Raw genomic sequence first — 27,466 nt, forward strand, 5'->3', positions numbered from 1 at the left:
CTTCAATCAATACTTGATTGATTGATTTTAGCCTGCGGTGGTTGTGTGGTGGTAGAACTGGTGGTGGTAGAGGTGAAGTGTCTTGTACCCAGAACATCCCCCTAGGTAAGGAGAAAGAGTTGGGTTGTCCAACAATAGTGGTAATCTGTACAGGTGGAGCAGGTAAAGCCAATGGGGCTCTAAGTGCTGGTAGTTGTGTAACATTTTAAAATCTTGGATATTTACACATTGAAGTGTCATGCTTTCCTAATTTTACACAGTGGTCATAATAGAGTAATGGCCTCACTCTTAACTGTGGACAGTGGTGGTGTGATTCAATCAGCACACATAGAGCACCACACCAATTCCCTGCAGGGGTAAAGATGATTATGTCCATGCCCAGATGTTTCTCTTCCCTCCTTTACTTTCAATTTCTCTAATATGGCATTACTAAGCTCATCCACCATCATGTTTCCGACTTGCTTGCTTCGAGTTCCAATTTCTTGGTGACTCAAGATACGCAAAGATGTAGTTGCTGAAGATGTTTTGACATCTTCCGATTGTGACAATTCCATCATATTATATTCATATTCAATTGAAAATTTGCAACATGCATCAAGAGTAGCAGGTCGGGCTAGTACCAAGTAATTATGCATTTTGTGGTCTCTAACCCCTCTTCGAAAGTAAGGAAATAACTGATCATCATCAGTTAACCTCTCTCGAAGTTTGCACCTTGAATTTAAGTGCTTAAGACGAGACACATAGTCTCTCATTAACTCAACTTCCTTTTGTTTGATATTATGTATAGGGCTCCATCTGTCACCACTTCAGGCAAAACTTGGCACAAAAACGTTCTTGAGTCTTGTGAAGTTAACCTTATCCTCAAGCTTGAGGGTTTGGAACCACTGATGAGCTTTCCCTTCCAAGGTCAGTGAGAAGGCATGAATCATTGTCATATCACTGACAGGCCCGCAGGTTTCACATGTGGATTCAAAAATCTCTACATGTTGGATAGGATCTGTCCCCAGAGAATTTTTGGACAAGTTTAGAAATGATATGTAGTTTCATCTGGGAGGGTAGGGATTCTAGAGTAGTGCCTAGTTCTCTGACCATTCCTTGGCCCATATCTACTACCATATTTAGTAGGTCTCTCCTTGTGGCTGCATTAAGGTCCATGAAGTTTGATCCATCCTTCACCTTTGAGGAGCTACTCCCCCCTTCCTAAACCTTGTCCCCTTTTTATATTGGCTCTTCTAGGTATTTCTGGTCCATGGGATGGTCCTGCCCGCTGTACCTTAGAGTGGCTCATTAGTCGCCTCCATACATCTTTGCAGAATTAGAAGTTCTTTGTCTTGTAGGAACGTAGGGTGATTGATCATCTGCTCAATATTCTTTTTTGGTGTATAGACAGTCCTCTTCTTCGGTTGGTAGTAAAACCTTCCTCCGCTCTAGATTCCTCATTTATGGGTTCGAAGTTTGGAATTTCTCCCTCACTTCTTCCCATAGCCAATTATGGTTCCTTACCTTGTGATTGGAGTGGGTTCAAACTTTTCGTTTCCTTTTGCTCAGGTCTCGCCCTTTGAGTATCGAGCTCTTGTTTCCTTAAGCTCAATTCTCATAATAGCTATCGTTCCACCTCACTCCTTCTGAGATCTAACTCTACTTCCTCGGAGATGGGGAAGAATATTTGACCCGTCTTGGCCGCACTTTCCATGTCCCGTCTCATTCGGGGGGTTCCGGTATTCGACAGCCTAGAATTCGATGTTTGGATGGGCACTTCTTGTCTTGGACCGAGTCTAGTAGTGCTAGTTGATGGACCCACGCCCGCAGATTACACTTCGTCGTTCATGACTGGTTTGGAGACCAAAAAATCCCCGAGCGATATCAATGATACTACTGGACCTGGTTGGGGAGGGTGGTTTCTCCTCTTCCCCAAACACTGCGTATCTTAGCCCTTCGTTCATGGACTCTTTGTACTAGTTTCAGTGGTGGTGGTCAGGTTTCTTAAGACACTCAGGTGTGTGCTTACGAAATGTCCTAATCCCACACTTCTTTGATAGGAAGCACTATCGTTAGGTGTAAGATTGTCTTCAATGAGAAGAAAAATAGAACACCAATCTGTTCATTCACATTGGTCCTTCCAATGATGCAAATATCAAAATTAACAAGAAAAAATAGTGTAGCTCTATCCTAAGACCACTCCACCACACACAGACACAACATCACAATCAATTTCTCATGATTTCTTCCTCCACACAAATCTTATCCATTCATTTTCTACACAATGCACTACCAGAATGCAAGGGCAATCATGAATCTCATGCAATGGGAGCTGAAACTCCAAGAGGATGGAAGAAATAAAGGTGTTTCCCCTTGGCACAACGCCGCCAAAAATGTTATGGGCTACCACAACTCCAAGAGGGAACTCAACACATTCAGCTAAAGGATGAGTAATAGATCACAACTATCATAGGGCACTTACCAATGCTTTGAACTTGAGTCCCTTGAGGCCTCCAAGATCGCTTGTTAAGCTCCACCTCCACGCTGTCACCGTAGAGTTGCTCGCACCATCGCATAAGGCAATCACTCTCTCACTCACTCTTCCACACAAGCATGGATCACACAATCATAGAAGAGGAACAATGCTAGAATGAACTCATGTTGGTAGAAGTTTCTTCTGCATTGGAGCTTTTTGAGTGTGCATTTTCTTATAATGTAAAGACACGATCCCCTTTGTGCTATAGAGAGCTCTTCTTTGTGTCTTGAGAGAGATTGAGAGAGCATTCTAGCATTGTTCCTCTTCTATGCTTGTGTGATTCATGCTTGTGTGGAAGAGTGAGAGAGAGAGTGATTGCCTTATGTGATGGTGTGAGCGACTCTACGGTGATAGTGTAGAGGTGGACCTTACAGGCTGGAGCTTAATAAGCAAGCTTGGAGGCCTCAAGGGACTCAAGTTTGAAGCATTAGTAAGTGCCCTACAATAGTTGTGACACCCATACATCCACATCCATATCAACATCCATACATCTACATCCATACATCTACATCCATATCCACATCCATACATCTACATCCATATATCCACATCCATATCCACATCCACATCCACATCCATACATCCACATCCACATCCACATTCATACATCTACATCCATACATCCACATCCACATCCACATCCATACATTCACATACACATCTACATCCATATCCACATTTATTCATTCTCATACACATGCATACCCTTTCTTTCACATATACATCCACATGCACATCCAATCACATCCCATACTCATCTTTGTTGGAATTAGGGTTGCAGGAAAGCACACAAAGCTTGGAGAAGAAGAAGCAAGAATGCACACAACACACCGTGTATTAGATTGTGTCCATGTACAAAGATAAGTTAGCCCTAGAATAATGGGCGTATATGCAAGCCAGGGGAAAAAACCTCCTAAAGAGGGAAAAAGTGCCCCGGCGGTCCTAAGTGTGTTCACACACATCATTGCCTATATCTATGGCAACAACAAATCTCCCCTAGGAGTGATGGTGTGAGAACGAGAGCTGGCACTCATGTATAGGGAAGTGCCATGCCCGAAGTAGATCAATCCACAAAGGGGAGCAAGCCCAAAGCTTTGCGGAAAGCTTCAAACTTCTCATGAGAAAGTGCCTTTGTAAAAAGATCGACGAGGTTGTCTTGTGTGGGCACATATGCCCTGCTGATCTCTCTTGCTGAGAGTCTCTCCCTGACATAGTGATAATGCACCTCAATGTGCTTTGTGCGAGCATGAAAAACTGAGTTTCTCACAACTGCCAGTGCACTCTGACTCAGTGTAGATAGAGGTGGTAGACTCCTGTCCAACACCCAAGTCAGCCATAAGCCGTCTGAGCCACACACACTCAACCGTAGCTGTGAAAGTTGCCTTGTACTCAGCTTCACAACTAGAAGTGGCCACAGTAGGTTGCTTCTTGCTCAACCAAGATATGCATGAGCTACCGAGTATGAAACAAAAACCACTTGTGGACACTCTTGTGTCATAGCAACTAGCCCAATCTGAGTCCGAAAAAGCATGTAAATCTGGCGGCAACGATCCCTTCTTGGAATAAAACAGCCCAAGATGGATGGTGCCACTCAAGTAGCGAAAGATACGTTTAACTGCCTTCCAATGCTGAGACCCTAGGCTATGCATAAACCTGCTCCCTGTACTCAGCTTCACAACTAGAAGTGGCCATAGTAGGTTGCTTCTTGCTCAACCAAGATATGCATGAGCTACCGAGCATGAAACAAACCATTGGGAGTAGCAATAGGCTTACAGTCTTCAAGGCCAAATCTTCGCAACGATGTCTCAATATACTTTGTCTTACACAAAGCAATACCTCCATCACACTGCTTAAATTGTATCCCCAAATAATGATGCAAATGTCCCAAATCCGATATCTCAAAAGAGGCATTCAAACCAGCCTTAAAATCAGCAATATGACTCTCATTTGGTCCTGTGAGCAGCATGTCATCGACATAGAGAGCAATGATTAGATGTACATCATCCACATATTTAATATACAAAGTGCTTTCTGATGGATTATTTTGAAAACCATGTGCAGTCAAATATGCATGTATCTTTTCATACCAAGCTCGTGGAGCTTGCTTTAAACCATATAAAGTCTTTTTCAACCTGCACACTGACTTTGGACTTTGCCTTCAGTGGACATACCCATGCATGCCTTGAGTAATCATCAATGAAAGTCACGAAGTACGTGTTTATCAAATGATGAAGTTTGCATAGGCCCACATACATCACTATGTACAAGTTGCAATTTGCGAGTGGCCCACATAGAACCATCCTTTGGAAATGCAAAGAACGCTGCATTTTGCCAAAAAAACCGCCTTCACAAACATGTTTCAATGGTGCCTCAAGAGGGGGCAATGAAGCAACCATATCAAATTTCTGCAAACACAGAAAACTAGCAAAGTTCAGATGACCAAAACGAGCATGCCGCCATAGTTTTGCATCTGAAACTTCCTTTTCATCAAAAATTGCATTTGCTAAATCTTCCACACACTTGTCATCATAAGAATTGAGCCTATACAGCCCACGAAACAAGGTGCATCCGCAATAATCATATCACCAAAAGTCAAATCATGAATAGTACATCTCTCATCCACAAATTTGACTACAAGTCCAAGTCTAGCAAGCGCAGAGATAGACAATAGATTCTTCTTTATCCCTGGCACATACAAAGCATCTGAAAGTGTGAAAGCGCTGCCATTTGCAGCAGTAAGCATAATTTTACCAACGCCCTTCACTGGGTAAGAAGCATTATTGGCACATGTGACAGTATTCCCATTAGAGATAGCCTCAAGACAAGTGAACATATCACGATGCAAGGTAATGTGCTTTATAGCACCGCTGTCAAAATACCATACATTAGAGTCAACAGAAACTGCCAAACATGCATCATGTACAGATGGGTCATACTGGCAATACACGCTAAACGCCCATTTTGTATCCTTGCAGAATCTGTTTTGTAGAAGCATCCGCTATTGTGGCTGCATTTGACTCTTTCTTCTTTGCCTCTTTAGCCTTTAGCTTAGGGCAATTCTTAATGACATGATCAATTGGCTTACAATAGTTGCACCTGATCTTTTTCTTGCCTTTATCAAGAGACTTCTCAGACCTATTGTTGCTACCTGTGGAAGGGGAAGAAGTTGCAGACCTACTAATAGGAGAAGAAACAGTGGAAGGGACTGCCTTACCACTTCTTCTCTGCTGGGCACAGTAACAAATGCCTGATCAACTACACGTTGCCTAGCCCTATTTTGCCTGGATGACACTTCTTGCAAGAGCTTGTTGACTAAAGTATCATACTTGACAACATCAGGTCTGTCCTCAGTAACAAGTCTCCATGTGGAAGAAAAAGTCTGATATGACTCAGGTAAAGCATCAAGAACAGTCTACACAAGAGAATGATCAAGAATAATCTCACCTACAGAAATCAACTGTTCCTTGAGATGTTTAATCTCAGCAACAAGAAAAACATTCATGTCATCATCTTCCTACATAATCTTCGCTTTACGTAGGTAAGAGAATTTTGCCTCGTTTACGACCTGCATACAAACCAGCTAGAATATCCCAAGCCTGTTTTGCTGTTTTAGCTGAACGAATATGTGGAGTGATGTTATGTTTGATAGAAAGTGAAATCAAGGCATGAGCCTGCGCATCTTTACCATCCCAATGAGCTTGTTCAACAGTGGGTAAAACAGCAGCAACAGTAGAGCTGTTAGAACCTGCAACATCCTCAACAAATCCTACATCCACAGAACCTGGATGTACATCCATACCCTGCCCAATGTTCCACACTCCTTTTGCAACCAAAACATGCTGCATCATGTATGCCCAAAGTGGGTAGTTGCTGTTTCCATCCAATTTATCATCAGCAGACAACATGCGAAATACATCATTCCTGTTATCAACCATGGCCACTGACTGAAACTGATGCAAAAGCTACCTATAATGAAGCAAAGACTGAACAGAAAACAACTCGTGCTATGTAGCACGGTCCACAATAGAATACGTATGCCTGTTTTGCAGAAAACTACACTGTCGAAATTTATTCACAGAATGACGAAAATACCTATACAGAACTTGTAATGCAAAAACGGAGCCCGAAACGACCTCAGATGCAATTTCTGAGAACGCAAAGTCCTATGGGTCTATCTGTAGAGTATAGGGACTTGCAAGCGCTTGTGAAAGCTCACCTCAATCAGAGAATGTGAGTCAGAGGGTGCTGGCAGCGTAGCCCTGGGAGCCGATGCCTGCTCTGCTACCAATTGTTGGAATTAGGGTTGCAGGAAAGCACACAAAGCTTGGAGAAGAAGAAGCAAGAATCCACACAACACACCATGTATTAGATTGTGTCCATGTACAAAGATAAGTTAGCCCTAGAATAATGGGCATATATATAAGCCGGGGAAAAAAACCTCCTAAAGAGGGAAAAAGTGCCCCGGCCGTCCTAAGTGTGTTCACACACATCACTACCTATATATATGGCAACAATCTTATTGCATCCATTCTCATCCTATCACATCCCATACACATCTTATCGCATCCCATTTACATATTATCACAGCCCATACACATCTTATCACATCCATTCATATGCTATTCCCATTTAACAGCTTTTTCTAGATTGATACCGATAATAGGACTTTTTCTAAATTTCTGTCAATTTCTTGGCTAATTTAAAGATTCTTTTTCTGACAACTATTTCCATATTCCTTCTCAATTCCTCAATTGAATTATATTCAATATTCTTCTTTTGAATAAAAGAATTCATGGGATTTGTAGAAATCAATTCTACTCATATTTCCACTTTTGGTAAATAATCATAAATCGAATTATACTAAAAATTCCTCTTCATCCCATTTAATTTCTTGGATCCCAATTACCATGAGAATTCCTCTTTTTGCATTTAATTAATTGCATTCCAAGGTCATGGGAATTCCTCTTTTATCTTCAATATTTCTTGTAAAATAATTTCATCTAAAATAAAATATCCATTATTTCAATATAGTAGGAATTTGTCCTTTTCCATCCAAATCATGGAATTCCAAATGTCATAGGAATTCCTCTTTTAACATTTAAATATTTCTCATAGATAAAATAAATTTATCTAAAATTCATCTTTGAATTTAAATGAATTATCCAATAATTCCAATATGCTAGGAATTTCTCTTTTCCCATCTAAATGATGGAATTCCAAATGTCATAGGAATTCCTCTTTTAACATTTAATTATTTCTCATAGATAAATAAATTTATCTAAAATTCATCTTTGAATTTAAATGAATTATCCAATAATTCCATTACAATGAGAATCATTCAACTAATCCAAGATGATAATTCCTAGAATATGGTAGGAAGTCCTCTTTTCATATTATGAATTAAAATGTTTTATGTGTTTATTTTACAAAAATTTTACCATAGATCCGCTGCTATTACTGATAATTCTCAATTTAATTGAAAGAATGAAGTTTAATATTATTGATATGATTAGAATGACCACTAATTGGATCATTATCCAATTATGGATTGATTCATAATTTCTCTATGAAATAAATATCATGAAAGCATTAAAAAGCCATTATTTTGGCCTCCAATTAGACAAGCATAGAAATTACTTTTGGATTAGAGAAATGCTTCATGATGAGAAGGTTCAGTTGGATTGAGAATAGGTCATAGGAATGACCCTTCTTTGGGGGAGAGAGAGAAATGCTTAAAAACCATTATAAATTAAGCATAAATGGAAATTTATGTGTTTCTTTATTACAATACATCAAAGAACTTCAATAGTATTCAAAAGACATTCAATTAAACTTTCTCAAGCTTGAGAGGGGTTGAGAAGACAGAAACATTTGGAAATTATAGAAAGAAAGATCATAATCCACTCTTTACCTTCCAATTTGCTTGATTCTTTGATCACAGTAGAGGCCCCCAACCAATCAATTGGTTTGGTATGTTGATGGAGTCACCAAGGAAGATTGAAGAGAGAGAGAAGCTCCAATCTCTTCAATTTGGAGAGGGTTTTTAGAGGATAATAGAAAATATCATTATTTCAGCATAATACTGGCATAGTATAGTTCTCATATTTTTTTACAAAGGGCTAGGGATCTATTTATAGGTGAGGGAGTTCTCTAACCAAGTCCAACTAATTTCTAGAATTTTCCAAGTTTAGCTTGATTGAATTTGGACAAGATTTGGACCTAGTTTGGTTCTCTTTTGATTTGGTTTGATCCAAGAGAGAGGAGAGATAAAAATATCACAATATTTTTGAGTTTAAAACTCCACCACACATGTGAAATAGGCGCCTCCTTGAAGGGCCCCCTTTTCCTTACACACGTGTCAAAAATGAATCATTATACCCAAATATCTCATTTTTTTAGTAATACTCAGTTTCTTACTAATAAACCTTGTACTCAGTCAGCTCTTCATCTTATGTGGGCATTTACTCATTTTTGGGTATTTTTCTTTTATAAATTGGATTTATCTCCTCCCCACACATGGATTGATCCTATTGGCCCATAGGAACCTTAATTGGACCATAATCTAAATTTTTTTTGAAAATCTAGACCCTTAGGCTAAGGTCCTTTATACCTATTTCCAATTAATTTCAATTGCACATTGGAAAGTTCTTTTTGAATTTCTGTTTCAAGGGAACCCATTTTAGACACTAGGAGGATTTTTATATCCAAAAATATCTCAATTTTGGACTACCTCCCTCTAGACATTTTCTCGAACTACCTCCCTCTAGACATTTTCTCTCTCTAGATTAAAATAGGATAAAACATGATCTTTCTTTTATTTCAGAAAGGGGAATAGTTATAAGATCAGAAGGGGAGGTTCTTACACCTGTACACCTCAAAAGCTGGGGGGGAGGAATCTTACACCCTTACCCACTTTTTCACTCTCCTTCTCTGGCTAGTTCTGGAAGTGGTTGCATCTTCTCAGTTCTTCCCTTTGTCCCCCAATTGGGCCTAGGCTCGTGTCAAGACATTGAGTGGCGTGATATTTCTAGGCTGCACACTAATGGTCCATATGGTGGCCTGGTTAGAAGTGGAAGTCGAACCACTTGCACCACTTGCACGGTGGTATGGACAATATTTGATCAAATGATCAATCCCACATTTAGTACAAGCAAGTACTAGCATGTCATTGGGTGGTTAGATTCCTTAAGCCACTCAATTGAGTGCTTACTGAATGGTCTAAACCCACACTCTTTTGATAGGAAGATCTTGGGTGATTTGATGCACTATCGTCAGGAGTGAGATCGTCTCTGATGAGCTTTCTAGACCTCAAGTGCATGTGCATATGATTTGATAAGCTATTTTGTTATCCCAATGAAATTTTGGTTAGATATTGTCGACTCATTTGTGAGGCTGTGAGATTGCAAAGAACAGTTCACGGCATGAAGTGTCAGAAAATGGTTCACGTCGTGAACAATTTTCTGCACTTTCAGGTGTTTAAAATTTTTGCTTTGGACTCAAAATTCCACGTTACCTTGTTATGATTTTGAACGTTCTCAAGACTTCCTTAGCCTTAATTGGATAATACTAGGTTCCTGAGTTGGATTTGATTAAAGCGTGAAATTGTAGAAACAGTTCACGTCGAAAAGGTTTCACGTCATGAAAAGCAATTGGTTTCACGTCATGAAAAGCAATTGGTTCACCTCGTGAAATGAAAATGGTTCATTCCATGAAGGGTTCTAAAATGGTTCATGTCGTGAGCTGAAAAATGGTTCACACCATGAAATGCTCTGAAATAGTTCACGTCGGAATGATTTTCTCCACTTTCACGATTCTTAATTTATCAGACCCCATGGTGTCAGGATAAGGCTACCTATTTTTGGTAAGGTAGTCTCGTGAATTGTGGCGCTAATCGCGGCATTGATGCTAGGAGCATTTCACGGCGTGAAGTTGTAGAAAACAGTTTACGTCATAAACTATTTTCCTGTAGTTTCACGTGGGAACTTCCCGCGTTGATTGAGGTGGTTTTGGGTGCAAAATTCTTATCCAACTGCTTCCAAGATGATTGTGCCATGCCTAAGGAATGTAATACAAGTTCAAGGCACAATCAATGGCTCCTTATTTTTTTATTTTTGTAATCTTTTGAAAAGAAAGAAAAATAGAACACCACCCTGCTCGTTCACGTTTACAATTCCGATGATGCAAACATCAAAGTTAACTTGAAAAAACAACGGAGCTCTCTTCCAAGACCACTCCACCACACAAATACACAACAAACACAACCAATTTCTCACAATTTTTCACTTCCACTCAAATCTTATCCATTCATTTCCTACACAATGCAGTACCAAAATGCAAAGGCAATGATGAATCTCATGTAATGGGAGCTAAAACTCAAAGAGGATGGAAGAAACAAAGGTGTTTCCCCAACCAGTAGTGGCACAAAAAATGTTATGGGCTACCACACCTCCAAGAGGGAACTCAATGCATTCACCTAAGGGAAGAGCAATAGAACACAAGTGTTGTAGGGCACTTACCAATGCTTCAAACTTGTGTCTCTTGAGGCCTCCAAGCTCACTTGAGAAGCTCTAATCCTCCAAGCTCCACCTCCACACTGTCACCATAGAGTTGCTCGCACCACCACACATAAGGAAATCACTCTCTCAATCTTCAACACAAGCATGCAACATAAGGAAGAGGCACAAGTGCTAGAATTATCTCTCTCAAAACACAAACAAGAGCTCTCAATAGCACAAAGGGGGATTATGTCCATTCATTATGTGAAAATGCCTTATATACAATTGGCCCTTATACACACTTGGGCGCCCAAAACTTACTTAACTAAGACCTTGGGTGGCCAATATCTCATAATGTATAACTTCTATAGTGCCTTTGCATGAAACTTATTAATGTCCTCAAATGGAGGAGCATATTTGTTAATCCAAAATGGGATTAACATAGGGAGAATACAAAGGAAGCTTTTGGAGATAGAGGTTACTAAGTTGCTACTGCCTTGGTTTCATATATCCAGCTGATGATGTAGAGTGGGTGTCTCCTATAGTTATTGTGCCTAAAAAGGGTAATAAGTGGAGAGTATATGTGGATTATAAACCACTGAATGCTACTACAAAGATACATCATTACCCTCTTCCCTTTCAGGATGAAATTTTGGATTAGCTGGCAGGGCATGAAAGGTCTTCAGTCTATGACAGTTTTAGTGGATATTATTAGATTATAATAGCTCTTGAGGATTAGAAGAAGACTAGTTTTATTACTCCATGGGGAGTGTTTTGCTAGCGAGTGATGCCTTTTGGATTGCTCAATGCCTATGCTAGTTTTTAGAGTTGGGTGGATAAGATCCTTTCCCCATACCTGGGAACCTTTGTTAGACTATTCATGGATTATTTCTATGTTTATAGTGATAGGTTGATACATGTAGAGAGGCTTGACATTGTCTTTAAACATCTTGATGATGATGGAGCCCATCTCAACCCAGCAAAGTGCAAGATAGTAACGGCTAGGGTAGTGCTTTTGGGACATGAGGTGAGTGAGAATGGAATAGCCCCATACCCTTCCAAGGTAGAGATTATATTGCAAATGGAAAGCCCTAGGTCAACCAAGAAGTTAATGAGATTTGTTCAAAAGCTCAAGTATCTATCTAGATCTTTCTATATGCTGTTGAGTATGTTTACCCTTTGCAAAAAGCTAGTCAACAAGATCCATTTAAGTGGAGTCAAGTAGAAGAGGATTCTTTTGAGAGTATCAAAGATAAGATGTTTACCCTACCGATAATGATACCCCCAAGTCAGAGCCAACCCTTCTATCCCAGCCACCATAATGCTGGGAAACATGCAGTGGGATCAGTGTTGATGTAGAAAGAAACAAAGAAATCACATATGAGACCTGTTTCTTATATCAGTAAGGTCAAAGGATGAGATTGAAAAGGCTTGGCATGAGATTGAGCTATTAGTTTAAACACTTGTATATGCCATAAAAAGGTTGAAGACTTATTTCATTTATAGACCTTTTGTTGTTATCACCTTTTGTAATCTTCTACATCATGTAATGAAGTATCTTGGTGACAACCCAAAGGTATAGAAGTGGATCATGACATTACAGGAGTTTGACATGAGTTTTATCAAGGAAGATAGTGTGAGGGCCCATATGGCAGACAAAGAGGTTCATGTTAAACCCTACTAGCCCATTCAGGATATTGAAAAGCAAGTGGTTCGTGATCATAGGATGCATGAAGAATTGTTGGATATAGATGGGACTCTATTCTTTAATGGGGCTTTTAAAAGGAGTCTTGGTAAAGGGGGTGCTGGTTTTGTTTTTGTATGTAAACAAGGTCAAGAGCTATGGTCTAGAAGCCAAGAAATACAAGTTCAAAGCAACAATGAGGCTAAGTATTATAGCCTCAGTTTAGGTCTTGAAGAGTGTAGACAAAGGAAGGTGAAAAGATTGGTTATAAAGGGTGATTCTTTGCTTGTTAAGGTAGGTACAAGGTACTTGAAAGTTAATAAAGATGAGATGAAAACCTACTTCTTTAGGGTGAGGAAGCTCCTTACTTTTTTCAAGCCTTTCAAATCTAGCTTGTATCAAGGGAGGACAACATGAGAGCACATGAGTTAGTAGAGAAGGTTTTCTCCAAGGATTTACATGTTGTGATAGTCCAAAGACCATTGTGTCAGGGTAGATAATCCCTTCCTTTTGATAGGTTTTGCAAGAAGAGGATTGGATTCTTCAAAAAGGAGGGCAATTAATAAGATATAGATTTGAGAAGTTATTGCATCCTATACCATTGAGTGATCCTAGGGCATTCAATATTTTGAATGTCCCACCAGCTAGAAAACCTAAGGATGTAGGTATTAAGATTGAGGATGCTACCCATGATAGGGATACTAGGACTGTAGATGAAATAAAGAATGAGAAGGGCAAAGAGCACATGGCAGTTGAGGAAGAAAGGAGGGTTGATGAAGAAAGACTAATGGAAGATGAGTTGAAAGACCTTGAAGAGAAGAATCTACAATATTTAAGGAATGTACCTAGACAACTTGTTGTTCATGTGAAGGATTTTGCTGATGATGCAGAGTATCTTGATATAGCACCTTCAGACATGTATATGCTGTCAGAGAGAAATCGAGAAATAAATTATGTTGTGATCTTGATATCTCTCAAGTATGTAAGCTATCATTTTTGAAAATTTATCTATTGATTTGTTTTTTTAAGATAACTACCTAATTTATCCTCTTGTTTGTTTTTTATAGGCTTCTTTTGTCCACCCTACCTCGGAGGCCTATTTTTCTATCATTTTGCTAGACCCCATAGTCTCACTTTATGTAAGAGAAGCAAGCACCAATTTTGCAAGGTTAGAAGAATGGTTGAGCAGATGCGACATTGAAAAGGTGCAATAAGTAATTGTACCATATAACGAAAAGTAACTATTTTATTTTAAATATGTTTTCCTTTGTTTTATATATTTTTATACATCTCTAACAATTGTTTTTTCTTTTCTCTATTTTTTAGGAGCCATTGGAGTGTAATTATAATGGATATCAAGAAAAAAATACATTTTTCTTGAATTCTTCTTTAGACACCAAATGATATGGGGTAAACCCTATTGCATTCTTCTTAGATACTCTAGAAGCCTATATAGCTCTGTCCAAGTACATGTCCCAAACAGTGGGGTCATCTTCTACTAGTTTGAACAACAATTTTTGCAGCTTTCAACTAGCCCATTGCATTGGAGATGATACGGTGTGGTAAACCTATGTTTAATACCCAATTTCTTAGTCAGATTGTTGACCATGTCAACTCTAAAATCCCCTCCTTAGTCAGTGACCAACTCCAAAGGAACACCAAATCTGCAACAAATCATCTCATAAACAAACTTGCAAACCTGCTGTGCTGTGGCACTATTGGCTTCTCTAGCTTCTGGCCACCTTGTCAGGTAGTCCACTGCAATGATGATATAATATTTTCTACTTCTAGTTCTTAGAAGAGGCCCAATATCATCTATCCTCCATTTTTCAAAGGCCCCATAGCTCATAATATGATGCATGGGCTCAAGAACTAGTACTTTCTTCTAAAAAGCTTGACACTCATGACAACTTTTACACCAATGATGGATGTCTTTGTTCATACTCGGCCACATAAGATTTGATGTTAATACCTTTCTTTCTGTAATGTCAACCCCATAGTGGCCTCCACATCCTTTTTCATGACAAGCTTTTAGGCAATCTTGAATTTTATCTTGACATAAAACCCTTCTCAAAATAACATCTGTTCCTTTATGAATGATACAATATGCAATTCTCTTTTTCAACTTCTGCTTTGACAATGCGCTTTCACTTGCTGCTTTCTCTACCAACCCTAGACTTGGCCCAACTCTCCTTGCTATTTTCTTTGTTCTAGCCATCTAAGCTAAACTTGTCAACAACAATCAAATATGACTTCATATAAGAACTTGCTTCATTTTGGATACAAATATGGTGGAAAAGGACATATACTATATATCATACTATATATCATATGTACATGCAATTCATCATACAGATATGGTGGAACATGATACAGTACAACAATTCATATGTACATAAAATTTATGGAGACCAGTCTGGGAGAATAGAGAATTTAACACAAAATTCAATGGCCTAGAAATAGGTGCGGGTTCGTGTGGGATGCTAAATCAACAATGAAAAGACAGCATGATATAGGATAACATGCTATTATTGCTTCGAGTCCCACCTCCCCGACGTAAGCCTCCATTTGGAAACACTCTTGACTAGATGGCTGCTTGAGCAGGTTGTTGGGGAAGCTTTGCGCCTTTTTGATAGAAAGACATAACAAGTATGGATATACATCAGGGGTTAAGACAAGGGAAGAAGGGGAAGCATCACCATTAGCTCAGAGTAGTGATTTGGAGTCAAAAGATACAGAATAGTGTGTTGTCTTTCCTAGTCTGGCAAATGGGGAATCTCACAAATGTGGAGGAGCTCAAGGGGCTGAGGGGTAGGCATGCTGTTGGGGCAGCTCAAGGGGGGGCAGACAAAGGGCAAGGGCAGCTCACTGCCCAATCCTTGTCTTTTGAGAGGCTGGTGTATTTTAAAAATTGGAAAGTAGTGTATCACAACTTATTTCAGGAAAGGTAGAACAAGTACTAATGCAAATAGAAAAAACAAGTACCTGCAGATGGTATAGCCAAAACATGAAGAAAATCCCAATATTTTTTTCTACATTCTTACAATGGAAAAACCAGAAGCAGATAAACATTTTATCCTAATTTTTTGGCAAAAGGAAAGCTATTTATGCAAATTATCTAAATTAAACACATGATAGTTGAGAATTTGATCAGAATTATCACACCTCTATGCTTGTGGAAGAACGACGCACAAATCGAATTCTGACGACTCCAGTGTGTTTAATTATCATGCCATTATTCCAATGCACCTTTATGCTTAGCTAGACACGACTGACTCTAGGGTAAAGATAAGATCAAGATGAGGAGCTAGGGTGAAGACCAAGAGGAGGAGTTGGGGAGCAATAGGAGGAGCTGGCGACACCTGCTCATGCACGCACGAAAGCAAAAAATAATAATATCCCGTTGAATATATTTATAGATGACCTCCAACTTGCCACATGGCGTACGAAAAAAACGTGCGATTATTAATGCACACATGTGACTCACACGTGTGACCTCACAACACCATGTGGCTTCACACGTCGACACATGTGGCTTCACACATGTGGTCTCCCACATGTGGACAGGTGGCATGGCCACATGGCGTTCATACTATTCCCATGCGCTTATAATTTTTATTTTTAATTTTTCCTTCGAACTATCCAAACACCCTATGCCCATTTGCCAATCTCTTTCCGACCCTTGCCCCTTTGTGCTTGTCTAGTGAGCTGCCCTTGGCCTTTGCCTGGCCCCCTGAGCTGCCCCAACACCCTGCTTGCTTCTCAGCCCCTTGAGCTACTCCATGTTTGTGAGATTTCCCATCTACTAGACTAGGAAAGAGAGTGTGATATCATGGATGTTTTGACTCCGGATCGCTACCCTCGCGCGTTGTCTTTCCATGTTATGCTACGGTCATGCTTGTCCTCCTTTGAGCTCATGGTGATGCTTCCCCTTCTTCCCTTTCCTTTCCAACAAGGTGCAAAGCCGAGCCCTCCTCTACTCCTCGCAACAGGTAATCAGGGCACACATAGTTGAGTCTTCTCTGTACCCCTGACTTGCTACAGCCCCTGAGCTGCCCCAACACCATGTGCTGCCTCTCATCTCCCTGATATAGCTCCGTCATCTCGCTGATATAGCCTAGTGCAAAAACAATGCGAGGATGTCAATCCGATCGAATTGGATTACCCATATCACATTGTTTTTCCATACCCCATAATTTGTTGTATACCCTTTTTCCTCACAATTTTTTTTTTCTTGCATAACATAGGTTCCAGCTGCCTCCAAGCCTCACAATTTTTTCTTTGTTGTAAAACCGTGAGCTAATGACAACTTTTAACTACAAAAAGATGGCTTCAGGTGATGAAGGTGATCCTGTGATAGAAGAAACACCATGAAAGAGACTATTTGACTTCTACAGCTTGCAAGTGCAAAAAGTTTATTTGATTGCTATAGGGAATCTTTTAATGTCAATTTTGAAGTAAGTTCAGTGATGATTGATCGCTTCAAGGAATATTATGAAGAGGAGATGCAAGCTTTCTTTGCATTGATAGATGATATTAGAACTCTTATTGAGGGTGTAAGGTTTGATCATCTCAGCATGTGGTCACAGACAACTTCAGAAAAGGGCAGACTACGGAAAAAGTATGACATACTTCCTGACCATGTGAAGCTCACTATGGAGCATTGCTCATTACATAGTAAGAAATGTAAGCTTCTTCAGCATCATGTGGCTTTTCTTTTCTATCTTCATGTACAATCAGGAATTGAAGATGCTGAAAGGAATAGCCTAGAGAGTTCCTGTGTCCAACTTGTAGCATTTCTATGAGAAATTGAAAATCAAGAAGAAATTCAAGATGTGGAAATGGTCGTGGAGGATAAAGAGCAAGAAGCAATAATGAGCAAGGATTTTGATGCTATAGATTTTAAGGCAAGTTTGATTCTTCCAGAGGAAAAGGGTGTTTCTATAGAGGATTCAGAGAAGGAGCTACTTCTCCCATGCCTACCATCCTTCCCACTAAAGGACAATAAGAGTTTTGTATTACTAATAAATATTCAGAAGCTGTTGAATATAAGGGAGGACTATTGTATTGGTTTAATTGCAAATGGATGTCAAGTTAATTTAGATTTTTTAGATCCAGATACCACTGATGAATTTTCAACGCTTGATACAAAAGTAGCAGGCGACAATTTCATCAGTGCACCTAAGGCTATAGAAATGTGCATTAAAAGGTTTGAAGAAGAAGAAGACACACTTCCCACAGAGGAAGAATTTGAATCTATTCAAGACAGCATGGGAATCTCTAATATGGGAAGGGAGCAACCAAGGATTCCATGCTCACCATGCTCAGAAGAAGAGATTCCTCCACAAGGTTCAATTGACTTGTGGGAGGATAGGTGACTTGTTGACGATGAGAACAAAAAGGTATTTATATGAATAAACACAACATTTTTTAAAAATATTTTTTATTAATGTAAAGTAAATTTCTTCTTTGTTTACAGCTTGAGATAGCAGATGAAGATGGATTCCTCAATCGAGGTGGAGGTAAACAAATTTTTGTTGGCAAAGACTCAGCCCTTAGCCACTATATTTCAAGGATACCTCCAGGCGTGCTAATCATTTACCATGAAAATTATTTAGATGATCCATGTATTCCATTGATGGCCTCAAAGGTTTTGTTAGCATACTTAGGAGGATATGGAAGGATACATCACAATGCAGAAAAGATAATGTTGATAGAGGAGGAAGCTATAGGTATTTTTTGATATGCACCAGGGTTGTGGGCATCAAGGGCAGATTATTTTTTTTGTTATGCAGCATATGCAACAACGACAGTTCCTGATTTAGATACCCATGCTCTTGGAGGCTATCAAGGCAAAAAGCTATTAAGGTATAGAGGAAAACTACCTGAAGAAGACGAGGGTAAGCAGTTATCCAAAGATGAGGGGCAACATCTGCCCAAAGAAAGCCTTGAAAAGGAGGGGAGTCTCTTTGACGAAGACAAAGAGTTGAAGCGAAAAAGAAGAATAATTTTTTAAGAGTCTTTTTCCACTTTTATTGACAATAATTTTTATTACAATCTGTGTCACTTTGACTTTTTCTCCTTCTCAATCACCATCCTGCATAAAGATACACTTTATTTAGCATATGAGTATTTATAATATATTGTTAATAACAGTGATTGTTTTTCTGTTGTATAAACTAACGTGATTTTTAAGAATTTCATTGTATCATTGCATTTTCCTTTGGTAGAATGTGTTGAAAAGTTCTCGTAGTACATTTGTTTTTGTTTTTCCACTACCATGTTGAGTTGTACGAAAATAGTTGATACGTGCTGCATAGTGTGATTTCTTCATGCCTTGAGTATTCCATGTAGCAAGAGGCCCTTGGTTCCTCATAAAGTATGGGCCATGTGCAAAAAAAATATGCTTCACATATAAAAAAGACATATTAATAATCCTTTTATATCATATTAATTAGTCAATGTACAAATTACATGAAGAAAAAACTCTTACTAGGTAGAAGGTTATGTCCTTATTTCCCCAGGCAGCTACAATTGTTTCCACAAGTGTCTTGATTGCTGTTTTAAACTGACTTGTGTAATTGTCTTCAGTAGTTTGCCTATGTAAGAGTTTAATAAAATTATCAAGCTCTATCCAGACACTCATACGAAGCTTTGTCATCCTTGGATCACTAGCTTGGTTAATTGTGTGCTCGCATAGAGATTTCCAACATTCCCATACTCCTGTAACTTGTTTGTTTTCATAGTTTGACAAGAACCTCCTAGCTTTGTCTCCTCCCATTGACACATCTACCAGAACATCACCAGTGGTACCTGATTTCTTGTCATCCTTTTTAAGTTGCACATGTCCATGAAAGCCCATGTTAGAGAGTAAAATCTCACATTGTTCTAAACATGCATCCGATAGCTATGATGGCAAAATGGAATGAGAAAAGTCAAGAGGAAGCTTTAATAGCTTATCCAATATTCTAATTTCTGCATGTAAACTACAAATGTGAACTCTCTCTAGCTGTATAGGAAGTATGGGATCCCAATTGGAATCCTCAGGCATAATACATGGTTCATCCTTGAATTCAGCTATTTTTGTTGACTTTCCCTTGCTCTTGGTCTTTGATTTCCCTTTAGCCTTGGTCTGGTCTTTATCACCAGTTACTTTCTTTGTCTTGTCTCTGGATGAAGGCTTTGTACAATCCTTTCTAGGGTTGTACCAATCCGGACTGTTCATTCATGTCATGCAATAGAGGCATGGTTTTCACATCTAAGACCACCACACACCCCATACACATGTACTTCAATGCTTTCAAGTCGGCACTCATGTGCCACTCAACTATAAAGTTTCCTACCCCTTCAACCACAAGCATCTCTCCTTTATTCTAAGCATCAATGACGCTTGGAGTTTTTGTGTGCCAAAACAACCATTTGAGAGTATCATGACTCTCATCTGGTACTGCAGCTGCCCCTAGGTACCATAGTTCCATCTCCGAATGTGCGCTATGTAATGGCCCCTAGGTACCATAGTTCCATCTCCGAATGTGCGCTATGTAATGGCTGCCCCTAGGTACCATAGTTCCATCTCCGAATGTGCGCTATGTAATGGCTAGTATTCCTTACCTTGGGTATAATTTAAAGCTTTGTTCATCAGCCCTATACTGATTCTTTCCATTTTTTTATGTTTGAGAATTTGTGCCTCATTAAGATTGATAACAAAATTAAGATTACCCTCACAGTCCTCTATTGTGTACTAATAATAGAACTTCACCATGGCTAATTGGACCCTTCTAACATCTGTAAATATGTTATTATATATGTCATAGTTGAATATTAATTTCTTTATTTTTTGCTTCTCTACAGTCATTAAACCATCAATGTGTTTGTATTCACCTATGAACCCTGGAATAGCCAAATTTTGTTGGTGCCGTGCCATTGCTACTATGGTATGTGGTTGGGGTAAGCCAAACACACGAAGACGATGAGGCTTCATACCTTGGATGAGTAGCTTTTATATGGCTCTCTATCCCTTTTTGCTTATTGAAACCTTGTCACATGCATCCACCACCTCATCAAGCTTGACCAAGTTACGAAAGTCATTGCAAACTTCCTTGACTACCTTCCTTTGAAACCCTACACTGCGAGAGCTTGAGCATTTCAATCATGTCATTGTTTTTTATAGAAGATTTGATCATAGAAATTCTATTTAGAGGATTATCCAAGCAGAAACCTCCCACACTTTTCATGTAGCTTCAAGCAAGCCTCATCCATTTCCTCTTATAGCACTCCCATGTGTGGCTAGGCATGTAACACTTTTAAGCTATCTAGATCTCACTCTTAACCCAAAAGGAGTGCTTTTTATTAGGTTTTTTTGGAGTGCATGTTTGTGTAATTTTTGGTTAGTTTGTATAAGCTTTGTTACCTCTTCCTGAGATGACTGAAGTAGCCTTTCCAACTCATTTACACGTTGAGTTTGTGAGATCATGATATCTTATAGTGTTTTAATAGATTTCTTGTACACACCAAGCATAGTTTGCTTAAAAATAGTAGCTTCATTATTCAATCTTGAGAAATATCAAAATAAACCTTCTCTACCATCCCCAATGAATCGAACAAGATCATGCAAGGTGCTAAATGAAAGAGGCTTACCAGTTGATGGGTCAAGCACGTATAGACCTCCTAGAACCGACAAATCTACATGCTTCTTTCCTTCTGCACATAGCCTTTGAGCTTCAGCCTCATCATGTAGAGCTTTGTAAAATAAATAGGGGCCTTTGAACGGAGGCTCAAATCCTGGAGTCAACTCAATCCAATGATCCTCAATGGAGCATGAAGGAGAAAGTGTATGATCTTCAATGGGGCATGACGGAGAAAGTGTAGTAGGCAGCTGCAATGAATGTGAATCCAACAATTTTGAAAGGTCCATTCTAAAGTAAGCTAAGGGACTTGAACTTGGTTTTTTTTAATATCACAAAGTCGATTGGCTCAAGGTATGAATTTTCCATAAAGTATTTGAATGATGGCATTTACACATGATCCACAAAGTCTAACAATGTTAACATGATTGGCATGTATTTACAATCAACTTTTCTTTTTTGAACGAGAGATTGATTTATAGATGCCTACACAGTATTGAACCTAGGACCTCAGTGGCAACAAATCAATGAATCATCCCCCAAAAAGGTAGATATTCTTCCATCCCTCCAAAGAATATCATCGCATCCCTTAAAAAAAATTGGCCCCCATAGGAAGCCATTTCATATCTAGATGGATCCATTGCTAGAACACTAATACATGAACAATAGTGGATAATCTCAAAGCTCGCATGTAGGCACTGTCAATTCGTGGAAGAAAAAATTTGTTCTTGATTGTGAGTTTGTTGAGTGCATGGTAGTCAATACATAAGTGCATTGTCTCATCTTTTGTGCACTAGAAGATTAGAAGCTCCAAATGGGCTCAAACTCACACATATCAAACCTTTGGATAACAACTCTTCAATCTATTGCTTGTGCTCATCTAGGTCTTTTCGTGTCATCCTATAAGGGGCCTTTGAATAGAGGGTCAGATCCTGGAGTTAACTCAATCCAATGATCCTTAGCGGGGTGTGAAGGAGAAAGTGTAGTAGAGGCAGGTGCAATGAACGTGAATCCAACAATTTTGAAAGGTCCATTCTAAAGTAGGCCAAGGGACTTGAACTTCGTTTTTTTTGACAATTTTATTTCAAAGTTGATTGGCTCAAGATATGAATTTTCCATAAAGTATTTGAATGATGGCATTTACACATGATCCACAAAATCTAACAATGTTAACATGATTGGCATGTATTTATCAACTTTTCTTTTTTGACGAGAATTTGATCTATAGATGGCTACACAGTATTGAACCTAGGGCCTCGGTGGCAACAAATCAATGAATCATCCCCCCAAAAAAGGTAGATATTCTTCCATCCCTTCAAAGAATATCATCACATCCCTTAAAAAAATTGGCCGCATAGGAAGCCATTTCATATCTAGATGGATCCATTGCTAGAACACTAATACGTGAACAATAGGGGATAATCTCAGAGCTCGCATACAGGCATTGTCAATTCGTGGAAGCAAAAATTTGTTCTTGATTGTTGTGAGCTTGTTGAGTGCACGGTAGTCAATACATAAGCGTATTGTCTTATCTTTTGTGCACTGGAAGAACAGAAGCTCCAAATGGGCTCAAACTCACCTATATCAAGCCTTTGGATAGCAACTCTTCAATCTATTGCTTGTGCTCATCTAGGTCTCTCCGTGTCATCTTATAAGGGGTCTTTAAACGGAGGCTCAAATTCGGGAGTCAACTCAATCCGATGATCCTTAGCGGGGCGTCAAGGGGAAAGTGTAGCAGGCAGCCTAGTATAAGGTGCAATGAATGTCAATCCAACAATTTTGAAAGGTCCATTATAAAGAAGGCCAAGGTCCATTTTGAACTTGGTTTTTTTTTGCCAATTTTATCACAAAGTCGATTGGCTCAATGTATGAATTTTCCATAAAGTATTTGAATGATGACATTTACACATGATCCACAAAATCTAACAATGTTAACATGATTGGCATGTATTTACAATCAACTTTTCTTTTTTGGCAAGAGATTGATCTATAGATGCCTAAACAGTATTGTACCTAGGACCTCGGTGGCAACAAATCAATGAATTATCCCCCAAAAAAGGTAGATATTCTTCCGCCCCAGCTGCAAAGAATATCATCGCATCCCTTAAAAAAATTGGCCCCATAGGAATCCATTTCATATCTAGATGGATCCATTAGTAGAACACTAATACTCGAACACTAAGGTAGTGAAAAACATAAAACAAATATCCATTTCATATCAAGATGGATTTATTGCTAGAACAACGACACATGAACATTTATGCTGTGAGAAACATAAAACAACTATCCTTAGTGTAAGAAACACGTGATATAATGGTGATACCATATGTACCTAAATGATTATATAAAACTTAATGACAATGTGCCCATGCAACTTTGAGATGCATAACTTAAGAAAAACAAGAAAAGCATTCGTAGGATTTTCAACTTGGATACTCTAAGGGGCTCGTTCCACATCAAGGGTGCTTAGATTGGGATGGCGAAAACCCATGGATTGTAGCACTTGGTTGTCTGCAAAGTTGAGGGCACGCTCCATTTCATGTTCACACTGGTGCTCTTTAAAGGCCAGGTTACGATTGCCGGTGCAAGGCTGGCAACCGGCAAAGTGTGTAACAAAAGAACGTGGGCGACGGACCTCGTTCGAGTGCGCACTGGCTTCCACATTTGGGCGGGCATTGTCCACTCGCTCCTTGGCCTCTATGGCATCCATGCTACCCACCATGTCAAGCCAATAGCCATTGAGGTTGTAGCTTCTCTCAAGCAAAATCTTGTCTCCCCAGAGATCATGCTCCTTAATCATGAAGTAAATAAGGGCAGCTTGATCATCGCCGGGGTAATCGGGCGGGCGGTCGAGAAGAAGGGCGGATTGAAGCTGCCCGGCGAGGTCACGGACAGGCCCTTTAGGTCCCATGGAGGCCCATCTCTCAATGAAACGGATGGTCCACCCACAGTTTCTCACTAGGAAGCTACCTGCGTTGAGGCCCATGACACTCTTCTTGTCATAGACTTCGGTTTCCCACCCATGGACGACCAAGTTGTAATGTCCGTAGGTATGCAAGGGCACCTCAAAATGCATGTCGGTGATGACGACGTCGGAGTCGGCCCACCAGAGCCACTCTGCGTCAGGGTGGGCTTCCATGGCGGCTCTGATCAAGGGCAATTTGGACCAAAAGCTGTCCATCTTCTGGTCCAGGATGGCCAAGTTGTAGAAAATCTGCACATCATGCAATTGGCAATAATCCACCTTGTTTTTGAATGATTTTAGCATAAGATAATCACCCTTCTCACCTCTGCAAGGCTCTGGCTGTGAGCCTGTCAGCATCAAGAGCCTGGGCTTGCCCTCCTCTGTGTAATTCTTCTTGTTTGGATGCCTCTCCAGCCATAGCTGCCTCTCTTTGTCCCAATCTGAAATGGGCCTCCCTAACCTGTAGCTTCGAGGCATGCTTGCATTCTTTGAGAGATCATCAATGGTTGCATTTAATGATGAAGCTTGATTAGCTGTTGCTGCCTCCTTGATGTTGGCTTGATTAGCTGTTGCTTCCTCCTTGATGCTGGCTTGATTAGTTGCTGCGGCCTCCTTGCTGCCTGCTTGCATGTTGGCTTGGACATAATTATTAGTGCTTAATTGTCTGTCATTAAATGCTTTCCATAATCCCACCATTAAGATCAGAGTTACCATAGCTCCTCCCAGCAATGGCACCCACTCATTCGCCTTCTTCTTCATGACCTGCTCCCCTTGCCTTCTAGCTGTCATGGAGCTCACAGAAAGCTCCGCTTCCTGCACAAAAACAAAGCCTCACAGAGCTTCTCCTGCAAGCTAGAGTAATTAAGCTAAACTAGCTGAATTAAGCTAAGCTTTCATCTCCTGCAATGGAGATCAGCTTCTTCAAGCTCTAATTACTGCAAGCTAAGCTACATGGCATGGCTGGCTGGCTGTAAGCTCAGGCGTCACATATGCTCAAATAAATAATCAAAGCTAACCTGTGGCATGGCTAGCTGTAATCTAAGTGGTGATGGGCTGCACATTTGTGCTCAAGAGCCCAAATAAACAAAGAGAAAAGCTTCCATCTGGTGGTTTAAGGATTGCTTGGAAAGCAAGCTTTTGCTCACCTTTGATGCAGCAAAAAAGAGAGAAAAAACACTATGACAGCAGTACTACATTAGAAAAAACACTATGGAAGCAAGCAGTACATTTTTCTGTTTGCCTTTAGTGTGTATAGTATATATAGATTGTAAAATCAAGTAAATATTATATAATTAAGGAAGTAAAAGAAAGGTATCAAAAGGTTCTTTTCCTAATTGGATGAGCAATGTGCACCTTGTGTGTATGCATGCATGGTTTGGTTACCAACTCACATAACTCAATTTGTAGTATAATTTTTCCGGCTAAAATTATACTACAAATTGAGTTAAGAGATGGCATTGTTTTTAATTTTAAGAGATGGAATCTACATGTGGTAGTTATAAATCTCCGAATTGGTATGGTTTTTTGAGATTTAAAATTTAGAAACCCCGGTTAAATTCGGCATTGTCTTTAATTTTAAGAGATAAAATTTACATGTTCTAGTTATAAGTCCGGATAAAATTTGCATGTTTTAGTTATAAATCCGGAATTAGTATGGTTTTTAGAATTAGTATCGTGTTTTTAGAGATTTTTAGTATGGTGTTTTTAAAATTTACATGTTCTAGTTATAAGTCCGGATAAAATTTACATGTTTTAGTTATAAATCCGGAATTAGTATGGTGTTTTTAAAGAGATTTTTAAGCCTAAATCCCCGATAGGTTTTAGCATTTTTTTCGATGGTATGGGGCATGTAATTTGCATGTTGTTAGTAGGTGATATTTTAAATAACGGCGACTCGTCTCCTAACTGTTTTTTTTTGGGGAGGAAATAAGGTTAATTTTAAATAAATGTGCTAGAAAAAAGTAATACGAAGAATATAAATTTATGATTATAAATTGGTCTGAACTTTTGGAATTGATTATTGCACAAAAATGGAACGAATCATTTTCCAACGTGTGGACAGTTGCGTGGTAAATTGTGCAGTGAATGAATTTTAGTACACGTACGTACAACAAGTGTTTTTTTTAAATTCCTTTAAATTGCAAAAACGGATCCCAACAAGTCTAGTTTTCCTATTTTTGATTATTATTCCAACAGAATATTTTGATTTCCGTGCAAAAAAATGTGTAAAAGTGTCACATCGGGAGGTTGCGCTGTCTCAAAGATGTTCTTCAAGAAGTTAAGGCCGTTTAAACATGCTCCGCGCCGATGATTTTACATCTCCCAAAAGTGATATATATATATATATATATGTCTTTAGCCCCAAATTTTCATTTGAAGTACTAAGCCCTACCTCGAAGGATCACCCCATAATTTTATTTGAAGGGCATAGGTACTTACCCCACTTCCCAATTAAACATACCTTGGCCAAAATGATGTTCTCACATAGTGCCCAGCGGCGGATGAGGCTGGAGAATCTGCCCTACCTTGGCCAAAACGATGTTCTCACATAGTGCCCGGCGGATGATGTCCGAGAATCTGCCCTTACTTAGCCACATTTCCTAACTAGGTCGAAGCAAAACTGAGCCCAAGCTTCACTAGTCCAACCAATGAGATCTTCCATGTTGCTCATTGCCGCTTTTCCTACATTTTCACCTGAATGACGCCTGGGAAAAGTTCCACTAATCTCAATTGGCTTGGCACAGTTCCATGGAAGTCTCTAATGTGCCGTTGTGAAGGCCTAATTAGAGTTGAAGTCTCTATTCTGCCTGTGTGAGGGCCTTGTTAGAGTTGAAGTCTCTATTGTGCCTGTGTGAGGGCCTTGTTAGAGTTGTGGCCTACCTAGGGTCTACAGGGCAACTAGGGGATAAAGTAACTATGATTAGAGTCTTCCTTGCTTTTTTATCATGTCTGCCCTTCGAACCTCGACTAAAGCTATGACAAGGCATAGTTGCTTTTTCATGGGTGTCACACCCTTTTTGAGCATTTTGGTCGTAAAATACTTGCAAATTTTTAAAATGCTCGTAAAAAATTACACTAAAATACAAAAAAAACTTGCTATATTTCACAAAACTCGTCAATTTTGAAGGACAAAGGTGCTCGTTAAAAATTAAGCATATAAGGTATTACACTATTTTCATTGTA

The 27,466-nt window shown here is 39.4% G+C and overlaps 1 protein-coding gene across 1 annotated transcript; it reads right to left on the reverse strand.

Moving 5' to 3' along the window:
• Window positions 1–23,582: 23,582 nt before the first annotated feature.
• On the reverse strand, window positions 23,583–25,384 carry LOC147632776 (putative xyloglucan 6-xylosyltransferase 1). The gene has a single exon (XM_086806921.1). It carries the CDS (start codon window positions 25,070–25,072, stop codon window positions 23,756–23,758), a length of 1,317 nt encoding a protein of 438 aa, XP_086663047.1. The 5' UTR covers window positions 25,073–25,384; the 3' UTR covers window positions 23,583–23,755.
• Window positions 25,385–27,466: the final 2,082 nt, after the last annotated feature.

Source organism: Cibotium barometz, chromosome 13 (assembly GCF_041138505.1).
Source record: "Cibotium barometz isolate CiBa-2024 chromosome 13, ASM4113850v1, whole genome shotgun sequence".
In the NCBI taxonomy this organism is placed as follows: domain Eukaryota; kingdom Viridiplantae; phylum Streptophyta; class Polypodiopsida; order Cyatheales; family Cibotiaceae; genus Cibotium; species Cibotium barometz.

What these genes read in the sequence shown, in the direction of transcription:
- LOC147632776 (XM_086806921.1), bottom strand. Translation starts at nt 25,072, where the DNA reads ATGACAGCTAGAAGGCAAGGGGAGCAGGTCATGAAGAAGAAGGCGAAT.